This window comes from Labeo rohita, unplaced genomic scaffold, assembly GCF_022985175.1.
Source record: "Labeo rohita strain BAU-BD-2019 unplaced genomic scaffold, IGBB_LRoh.1.0 scaffold_1463, whole genome shotgun sequence".
NCBI lineage: Eukaryota > Metazoa > Chordata > Actinopteri > Cypriniformes > Cyprinidae > Labeo > Labeo rohita.
Window position 1 is genome coordinate 1 of NW_026127630.1, and position 10,789 is coordinate 10,789.

A 10,789-nucleotide genomic window follows, 5' to 3' on the forward strand; every position below is an offset into this window, starting at 1 on the left:
CGAATTTGGTGTTGATCCGAATAAATCTCTAGGAGGAGTTCGTTCAAGTATGACACCTGGAAATGGCAAAAATGACACAAAATTTGCCTGGAAAAATTAAAATAACTGACTTCCTGTTGGGATTTGGATTTCGTACCTGGAGACTTTTTTGTAGGTATTGGTGTGTTGCATGTGTGTGCCGATTTTCATACATGTATGTAAAACGTAGCTCGAGGCGCACTCCGCTGAAAGTGTATAGGTGGCGCTATCGAGCCACTTTGCCACACCCACGTCTGAAACCCATATCAGATGTAAATTTTCGCCAGGTCTGACGCGTATGCAAAATTTCATGACTTTTCGGGCATGTTTAGGCCCTCAAAAATGCGATTCATTTTGGAGAAGAAGAATAAAAATAATAATAATAATAATAAACGGAGCAATTCCAAGAGGGTCCTCGCACCACCGGTGCTCGGGCCCTAATAAACAGAGCAATTCCAAGAGGGTCCTCGCACCACCGGTGCTCGGGCCCTAATAACAATATTAGTGATGGGACGTTCTTGAATGATTTGTTCATTTTGAACGAATCTTTAATGTGACTCGGGACGAACGAGTCATCTCGGGGAGTGATTCGTTCAGTTGCGCATGCGCAACATCCTATTAGGTTCTGTAAGGGAATTAGTTCAACTGTTTTAGAGTCGTTCGTTCACCTTACGGGGCTGTCACGTGATGAACGAACGACTCAAACCCGAAGACTCGAGAGATGAACTAATCAATTCTCTTTCCGGCTCAGGCTGCATAGGTTAACATTACGGGGATGTCACGTGATGAACGAACGACTCAAACCCGAGGACTCGAGAGATGAACTAATCAATTCTCTTTCCGGCTCAGACTGCGTTGGTTAGCTAATTGGGCTGTCAGGTGATGAACGAACGACTCAAACCCGAAAACTTGTCAGATAAGAGGCGAGGTGAGCGAATCATAGACTAAAGACCCAGGTAAACAATGAATTAATATTTTCTGTTTCTTTAGCATTATAGTTTTGTCTTGTTTGTAGTGTGATCAACGTTTGTGTAAGCAGTAGATGTGTTAGGGAAGTAAAACGTAACATTTTAATTATATTTTGCTAAAATGAACGAAATGACTCGAAAAAAGATCCGTTCATTTTGCTGAACGAGACTCAAAGGACCGAGTCGGTAAAATGATCCGAACTTCCCATCACTAAACAATATTAAACACACTAAGGTTTAATGAGCTGCTGGGTTCATGAATATTAATCACGTTGTCTGCGTTCGCTCTAACTGATTTGCTGTAATCAAAACAGGGACGATCATTGGTGAGCGCCAGCCAATGAGATTGCTGTTTGCACATTAGTTCCGCCTACTACCGGAGAAACCAGCAGTTCTTAAAAGCTGAAGTATTCCAAAGGAGCTCCGTTGTTTTGAGAGGAAAATACAACAAAGAATATCGTTTACACGTAGCGCGTCAATTCTGCATGGTATAAGACTCTGTCGCTCTGTATGTTTCTTTGGGTGTGTGAGACAAAGTGACGGCTAGTCGTGTGCCTTCACACTAGAGTTTACAGCTCGTCAAATACGCTGCGCATCCATTCAGATGAACTGAAAAATAAAATTATAATAATATTATAATAAATGATAGTAACGCCGTATTTTATTGGCAGTAATGGTAACGGCGTTGTAACATAGGAGACAGTAATTCGTTTGATTACTCGTTACTGAAAAAATAACGCCATTAGTAACGCCGTTTATTTATAACGCCGTTATTCCCATCACTGTTGATTAAGTACCTGTGATAGTGATGAGCAGCAGTTCAGAGGCAGATGAACGGAAGGAGCGTGAGGAGACACTGACTTCATAAACACAACTGTAGTTTCCCTCATGTGAAAAATCTGCCTCAGGAAAGGAGAAGGAGGAGGAGTGATTGACAGCTGACTCACTCCTGGTGATGCTTGACCCTCTGAACAGGTGAAAAGAGCCTCCAGGATACTGAGATTCAGTGGAACAGATGATAGTGAAACTGTGGCCCCTGGTGATCACTGGCCCCTGAGACCCCACGACAAACTGTCCATCAGGAGCACTGTGGGAAATGTTGGGCTGCTGCAAGTTCACTAGAAAACAAGAAGCTAATTTCTTTAAATCAACAACAATGACTTCAAGAAGTGCATCTTTTCAAGGTCAAAATTAAATACAACACCATTTTACAAATGGGCTCAAATGTAAAAAAGGCAACATTACAGAATGTGTTCACTTATACGTTACTAATGCATCTAATATGTGATGTAGACCAGGGGCTCTCAACTCTGGCAAGATCGTGTTCAGATGTGTTTGATTAGGAGTTGTTGAGCTGAACTCTGCAGGTAAATGAATCTCACAGGCCAGAGTTGAGAACCCCTGAAGTAGGCAATGAGACAAGATCGAATGCACTCACCCACAATGATGTTAACAGTGTTACTCAAAGGTGATTTGATGTTGTTTTGGTAGGAGTATTGACAGCTGTAGCTGCCTTGATGTGCGACGTCTACATTATAGTTGAAAGTCACACTAGATACATGTGTCTGGGAGGATACAGATAAACCATTTCTGAAGAGCTGGAATTCAGCATTAGCATTGCATCTTGGTTTAGGTGTTGTGCATCTGAACTGGATATTTTCTCCATGAGAAACAACTGCATGTGTGGAGGTCAGGGAAAGGGTCGGCATCTGCAGTTCACCTTAAAAAAAAAAAAAAAAAAACAAAAAACAAACTTATTTTAAATAGTTTTGTAAGACATAATGTGTGAAAGCATGACATTTTTAAAGCTTAATGTAATTTCTATTTTTCATTTCATTCAAAATTTTGTGGCAAGATGCAAAAGATTTAAGTTACCTGAACAAACAACACCAGCATCTTCCCCATGATTACAGTCATGTTTTCCTAATCCACTGTGTGAACATTGTGTGAGGGTTCCTTCACTTCCTGAGCATCCAACATCATCCAGCCAGATCTGACCACTGCCTTGACCAAAGGTGGCACTTTGAGGTGCACTGATGGCTGATCCACACTGTAACTGTCTGCACACCACAGCAGCATCATTCATGTCCCAGTTATCATCACACACGGTTCCCCACTGGCCATTATAACGGATCTCCACTCTTCCACAACATGAGTCAGAAACACTGACCTGTATGTCTGGCACTTGGCATTAAAAATGAATGTACACTGTGATTAAAAATTGGTTATTTTTTATTTAATTGTAAGCATTCTGTATATGTTTGACACGGTTGGGAGCAAAGCACCAAACATGCATAGCCCTATTATTTTCAAATGTTTTCTTATAGTTATTATTACTTGAAGCTGAACATATAAGGTTTATGTTGTTTTAGTTGTTGTAGTACTATTTTAATTACAATAAAATAGCACATTTTCAAGACATTTAGCTCTAATTTTTGAACATCTAAATCCAAAGCTATATGTAACCTAAAAAATACTCTAATATATCAAGGTGAACAGCAAAAGCATGATTTGAAAACATGCATTTTTACCTGAGCAGACGACACCTGCATCTTCATGATGACCACAGTTATGTGTTCCAAATGAAGAATGTGAGCACTGTGTGATTGATGATTCACTTCCTGAACATCTCACATCATCCAACCAGATCTGACCACTTCCCTGGCCAAAATGAGCACTGTCATGTGCACTCACAGCTTTTCCACATCCCAACTGTCTGCACACCACAGCAGCATCATTCATGTCCCAGTCATCATCACACACTGTCCCCCACTGGCCATTATAAAGGATCTCAACTCTTCCAGAGCAGTCATTATTACCATTCACCAGTCTGATACTATAAGATCCTATAAAACAAAATAACTCTATTATGATACAACTCACATCTTACAACATGCTAAACGTGCAGACTAACCAAAACAGTGACTGGTTATGTCACGATGCAGCTAGAATCAGCTTGTTACTTACCAGTTACAGAAGTCAGAGAACTGGCTGTTGAGATGAAAAACAGGGACATTTAAACATATTGTAGACTTACAATATTTCTCGTGGCCACGTCTTATTATGTTGAGGAAACGACATGCAGTCCTCGTGGCCACGAGTTTAATGCGTAAACAATTCTGCGTGACCATAGTAACCCGGGATTATCAGAGATAAATTTATTACCATTTTATTTTGAATTAAGGAATTATTATATTAATTATTATAGAAATTAATACATTATTAAATTATAATATTATCAACTCAAAATAAAATATTAATAAATCTATCTCTGATAATCCCGGGTTACTATGGTCACGCAGGTCCCCATAAACATTTCGATCTTGTTATTTAACTTTCTATATGTAAATGGCATAAATACAATCATAAATTCAAAACTTTATTGGCATAATTGTCAGGCGTTAACAAAGTATAGCCTTAACCAGTTATTAAAATAATAATAGCCTAATAATAATAATAGGCTAATAATAAATTATAAGTGACTTAGGGCTGTATTTTATATTTATTGTGTATCGCTTTGCCTAACGTTCTGTAGGCCCTATATGCTAGTATTTGCTATATTTTGCAAATACTGTAAACGACAATTATGCCAATAAAGTTTTGATAGAAGTTTTGATTGTATTTATGCCCGATAATTGTGTGACGATTAATGATTTACAAATGAAACTACGTGAATATATAGGCTAGTGTATTAATTAGACGAAATAAAACAGAATATTATGTCAAATTCAACCTTTAAACTGCATTCCAGTAAAAATCCCAGTCATATAGCATATTCAGTTTTTTATTGTATCATTTACATTCAAAACTTTAAGTAAAGAGATAGAAATTAAGGTAAAAATAACGAATATAAAGGAATTATACAAATATTACAGAAAAAAGAGGATCAGTTAATGGCCTTACAAGACTGTGGGATGCATGAAATGTTTGTAGGACTATTTGATATACTTTATGTAATATTTATTCATGATCAACTCCTTTTGAATGCTGTCTACATCGCGCACAGACAACATTCGCGTAGACAGCATCGCATAATATTATCATTTAATATTGTATTCATTTCTATAATAATTTCAAAATAAATTTCAAAAATAAAATAAACTCAAAATAAAATGGTAATAAATCTATCTCTGATAATCCCGGGTTACTATGGTCACGCAGGTTTGTTTACGCATTAAACTCGTGGCCACGAGAAGCGCACGTCGTTTCCTCAACATAATAAGACGTGGCCACGAGAAATGGATGTCGTTCCCTCATCACAGCATCTCGTGGCCACGACATAAGGATGTCGTTACCTCGACAAAATGATCTCGTGGCCACGACATAATATCACGTTCCCACGAGCTGATATGTCGTGGCCACGACAAACTTAAGTGAACTGAAGGTGTCCCTTCCCGGTCAACGTAATAAAGTGAGCGAGCTTTGCGCACTTACAGGCTATAATCCGTTCAGAATTTGTATGAAACTTTCGCGGTACAATGTTTCTGGATGACATCTGCATATTTATGCTGGATTCGTTCTTCGCCAGGCCCTTCTCCGACAGTTTATCAGAATTCTCGGCCCGAGTCCGACTTTTTCCCCCTTCTCCCAAAACAGCTTATACTACTGTTTCAGCTATTAAAATAGTTCAGTTTTGTATGTGTAACTCACTCAAATAAGTGTGCTTATGGACTGATGGAAGACTTCTGTCAATATTTCTGATCTTTGAGAATAATTTGTCCTTTATTCACATTATTGTGTGTTCATTTATTGTTTTACCTAATGCATAGTAAGTTCAGGCAAGTAAAACAAATGTATAAATGTATTTTATTTGATTCTGTTGTCAAATAGAATTTACTATTATAAAAGTGCGTCGATAGAGTAGACCGTGCACTCGCACAAATGCAACCACGTTAAATTTTAGCTGCATAAAAATATTTGGCAGAAGGCATGAAGTTTTGGTGGGTGATTGGCATACTAGACAAATAACAGTTTGATCATGCATTGCTAGTGTTGTTTAGACAGGCTTTTGTTTACCTTTGTTCACTGTTGTTTATCCATGATTTCAAATAAGAATCCCCCAATGGCATTTTAGTGCAAACCATTAGCCAAAATTATTCAAAGTAACTACTTGAGCATTAGTTAAAGCTAAAGTTAAGCAAAATAACTGAGTTGAAATCATTTGCTGACAGCTACCCCCCCCAGTTAAAAAATCTGCGCCCCAGGTCACTACCGAGAGGAGAAAGTGTCCGACTTGACGGCTCCGTTTCAACTCCGCCCCCGACTGGCTAAATCTCCTTGACCGTCCTCTGTTGCTGTAGCCGTACCATGTGTTACAGTTTTTTGGTTACTAAAAGTTGTAGGCTACTCGATAGTGTCGTCATGCAGCTCAAGTCAGTTTTCATTCAGTTTTCATATAGGCCTCTCTCTCTCTCTCTATATATGTTGCACTGCACTTTTGCAAGTTATTTGCCTACATCAGAAACAAGTTTCCCATTTATGAGGAAAGTAGGAAACTGGCTCCGAATGTCAACGGCACATATCTTCAGTCTTCCCTCTTTTCACTCGCTTTCCTTCACTTTTAAATAGCTGGACATTTTACTTTCACTTTTAAATTCGGCGTCAATTGCTTGAATCCCACTCAAGTAACAACAAACACAACGTTAAACTCACGTATAGCCTATAAATTAATCATGGAACTTTTATTAACAAAACGAATAAAAATAGCTTACACCATGCTATATGCCTAATATAAAATAACAGATAACTTAGGCTAGGCCTACATACATTTTAAATAGCCTAGTATACAAAACTGAACACTGTGGAACCAAATAAATATAAGAAACGTAGAACTTTTATTAGCAAAACGAATAAGAAAGAAATTACACAAAGTAAAATTCAGGAAACAATGTAGAACCAAATAAATAAGAAATGAATGTTCAAAAAAACTTCGAAAACCACCATAGATAAACGGCAAAAGTCAACAGGCTTTTCAAAATATAATCGGTCTCTTTGTACAGTATTCATGTTCATGTTGTGAATAAAGCATTCATTGATTTAAATGTATTTTAATGTAGAATATGTTAAATACATAAATATAGAACATACAAAAAAAAAAAAAAAAAAAAAAAAAAAATTCAGTAAACTTGTTGGTAAATGCCTTTTTAAAATCATTTTAAGTTAATTCCTGATATTAGCAAATCGTTTCAGTAGTTTCAGGAAAAAACGTGTAAAAGCTCTAAGAAAAAAATCCAAGAAATTACGGCACAATGATAACTGTTTTAACGACAATATTACTGTGATATTAACATTGTGACATACAGTATCATTATAATATTTTAATCTTCAATCTCTATCTTTTATGAAAAATATAGAAAGTGCAAATGAAATGAAAATAGAATTTACCCAATATCAAGGTGAGAAGATGTCTTGGCATTGCGATGTTTGCGTTCTTTCAAAATGCGCATGCATTAAGAGGTTAGGCTTTCTTACTCATGAGTGAGATAAGCTGATGATTCTTCGGTAAGGAAAGAAATGTACAGCCGCCTTTCCGCCGCCGGGCCGAACCGATCAGATCCCAGTCGGCAAGGATATGGTTTCGTTTTCGTCTGTGGCGCTCAGGGGCGCAACTGCACTAACTCACTAAAGTCATTGACCAAAAGCCCATTAACTAGTTTGTGTATGGAAGGACACAAACTTATGGGGAGTGAAAAAAGTGACAAAGGTTTGAACCCCCTTCACCCATTTTCAATACTACACAGAAAAAGAAAGAAAGAAAGAAAGAAAGAAAGAAAAAAAAATCTCTTTATTGTCAAAGTTCAGCACTGTCTTGTATTGAAGTATGAAATAGCAAGTGTTTTCAACTCACTGGATCTACTTGAATCACACAAATGGCCTATTTTAAATTCAAAATGGCAATTTTTAGCAAAAGGTGACTAGTTTGTATCTTATTTTTTCTCAAATGTAAATCAAATGCCCATTTATTATTATTATTATTATTATTATTATTATTTTGAGCAATAGAGATACTCAGAAATTACCGGTTATTAGTCACTTTGGCAGTGGCAGAACCAGGATATTTTCATAGGGCTGGCCAAAAAGAGGTGTGGTGGCACAGAAATCTTCATTGTTGGGCGATCCGACAAACTCTGTTTTAATGTAGATTAAAGACACATCTCTTTTGCCAGCATTCAAATAGTGCATCTCAAAATCTTGCACTGCAGATATATCTGATCAAATGCACATTATTATTCTTTAGCTTGGGTTATAGTGATCAATAGTGATCATTGTCTTTACGTCATTATCTGATTTTTATCATACATCTCTGCCTTATGCACGTCAACTTGACATAGTCACCACTAGTATGCTACTAAATGTATTGTACAAACTTGAATTTTCTGTAAAGCTGCATGCTTTGCAATGATTTGTATTGTAAAAAAGTGCTGTACAAATAAACTTGAAAAATTAAATTGAATTTCAATATAAAAATATCCTCTGTACAAAGGAAAAAAAAAAAAAAAAAAAAAAAGTTGTCTTTTGAATCCCAATCTGCAATAATGTAAAAAAGGGCAGAAGTCAACAACACAAATGCCAGAATGTGAAATGAGTTATTTTATGCATTTAAATATGGTTTCATTTTCATACTTTACAAATTAACAAAAAAAAAGAACTCTCAATGAACTCGCATGATCCACATGGTTTACACTGATCGCTCCCCGACGGCAAAGCATTGAAATTTTAAAACGTTTCAAAACAGTTAGATTTTCTAACTATGGGGAGATGACAGGGTCTGTATTACTTACTATTGGAGAAAGCATAACGCTAACTTGGATCATGTGTTCCTTAATAACCAATCACATTACAGCCTAGACGTCATTGACCCTGCATTCCATTCGGAAGGTCTCATCCCTATGCCCTATAAGGGTTTACCCTCCAGAGTGAGCGCTTCGAAGGGTGAAGGGGACCAAACAACTGTTTCTTGAAGTGCCCATCTGCGTCATCATCCCGTGACCACACAGAGGCGCCATCATCATGGAAAGAATCAGTGCAAAGGATCATGGGGGCCCGAAGTGTCCATCAGTTGTACCTTTCTAAATCCTTCATTCTGAAGGGCCCTTTAAAGTTGCCCGTTTTGAGCACTTCGGTTTGGAACCACCCTTAATATGGCGGCCATGATTGTTTTCATTCCGAAGTGCCCTTCGGAGGGCGATATATCCCGTTTGGAACGCACCGTCAATTTCAGCCAGAGTTGTGCAACACTCAGTCACCGTAATGGATACCATAGGAATGAACGAGAAGCGCTGTAAGATGAATCCCACCTGTCGCAAAAAGTCAGTGGGGAAGCGAGTGAGGTTTTGCTGCGGTGAGAACTGGGATGCGACCCGGGCTTGTTGATGCCTGCCACTGCGACCCAGCACTCGAGGAGAGCCGGGTCTTCAGGAGAACCTCCGAGTGGAGGATATATTGGCATGGTCGAATGATACAAGGATGCCGGGAAAGAAATTGGAAGTCTCGCCGGTGGAGGCAATGTTCAGCCTCAGCATTGTGGTGAGCGTGTGGCTAATCGAGCGGAGCGACGGCCGCGATGAAGCGTGGTGCTCGACGGCAGTTGCGACAGAGGATCTCGTGTAATGTTACGGGTCTCGTTGTTGAGCGGAAACGGTTGAGTCTGTGATATAATGGCCAAAGGAGCAAAACCAAATACCGGAAAACCGTCAAATGACAGAGGTAAGTTGGCTGAGTGCATATATATGACTTGTGCTAGTTCAGATGATTAGTTACACCTGTGTCGAATTGGTTGATTTATCTGATCTTGCTCCTCCAAACCTTGTTATTAAAACATCATAAAATGATATGATTATTTGTCTGCTAAATTACTACTGTTACTAGTAATGATGAAATTACTACTATTTACAGATGAAACTGACCTGCGCTTGAAATCCTGAACAGTAGTTTTGCTTCTCTGCTTCCACTCCATTCTCAAATCTCTCACATTGATTACTCCGATCCAAACTGTCTGGTGAAGCCGAGCTAGCATTCATCCTGATCTATATTAACATAATCTTGATCAGAGTCAAAATTTAAATTTTCATGGTCACCATCATTCATATCTACAGTCTTCAAGTTATCATCAGCATTCTCTTCATTCTGGTCATTATGGAGCACATTGTACGATATCAGGGAGAATCAGACAATTCAGGATTTGATCAGAAACTTTGCCAAAACTGACCAAGCAGCAAGAATTCCAGAGTGGGCCCGCAAGACAATATAGACGCCCATAAATCTGTCAAAGATCCTAGTGTCCACAAATGTAGCTTATTAGTAGCTTTGAATAGCTTGTAATGTAAGAGACAGAGACCAGGCTCCTTCTAGACCCTTTGATCTTTTGTTCCTCACATTCACAGCAGCACAGAGATCTTTTACAGATGTAGATGCACCAAAATTATCTCAAAAGGACTTATAAATGAATATCACTCTATTGCATAACTCTACATCATCTATGTAACCCACACATTTGACTACTATGTTCTAATCACTCATTGTGTATGTCCTTTTAACAAATATTGAATAGGTTAAGTCCTGGAGGGCCGGTGTCCCTGCAGAGTTTAGCTCCAACCCTAATCAAACACACCTGAACCAGCTAATCAACGTCTTACTAGGTATACTTGAAACTTCCAGGCAGATGTATTAGGGAAAGTTGGAGGTAAACTCTCCAGGACTAATAAGATAACATATATTTATGTATTGGGAAGAGAAACAACGCCCCGAGCTAAGACAATGTCTAGTTGGTCAAGGCACCATTTGGGATGTGTCCAACAGCCGAG

The 10,789-nt window shown here is 38.3% G+C and overlaps 1 protein-coding gene across 2 annotated transcripts; it reads right to left on the reverse strand.

Annotated features, from left to right (window-relative positions):
- Positions 1 to 1,760: 1,760 nt before the first annotated feature.
- LOC127158340 (deleted in malignant brain tumors 1 protein-like) lies at positions 1,761 to 7,543 on the reverse strand. Of its 2 annotated transcripts, none has more exons than XM_051101497.1 (6): positions 7,371 to 7,543; positions 3,954 to 3,977; positions 3,518 to 3,832; positions 2,862 to 3,170; positions 2,425 to 2,706; positions 1,761 to 2,104 (listed from the first exon to the last, which is right to left on the reverse strand). In XM_051101497.1, exons 1-6 carry the CDS (start codon positions 7,399 to 7,401, stop codon positions 1,776 to 1,778), a joined length of 1,290 nt encoding a protein of 429 aa, XP_050957454.1. In that variant the 5' UTR covers positions 7,402 to 7,543; the 3' UTR covers positions 1,761 to 1,775. The 2 variants fall into 2 exon arrangements, with proteins under 2 accessions (XP_050957454.1, XP_050957455.1); XM_051101498.1 differs by having other exon boundaries at positions 7,458 to 7,540.
- Positions 7,544 to 10,789: the final 3,246 nt, after the last annotated feature.

What these genes read in the sequence shown, in the direction of transcription:
- LOC127158340 (XM_051101497.1), bottom strand. Translation starts at nt 7,401, where the DNA reads ATGCCAAGACATCTTCTCACCTTGATATTGG. An exon ending in TTCTCTGACTTCTGTAACTG is followed by an intron (nt 3,833 to 3,953) that starts GTAAGTAACAAG and finishes TTTGTTTTATAG; the next exon opens with GATCTTATAGTATCAGACTG. An exon ending in CACTGTTAACATCATTGTGG is followed by an intron (nt 2,105 to 2,424) that starts GTGAGTGCATTC and finishes CTTGTTTTCTAG; the next exon opens with TGAACTTGCAGCAGCCCAAC.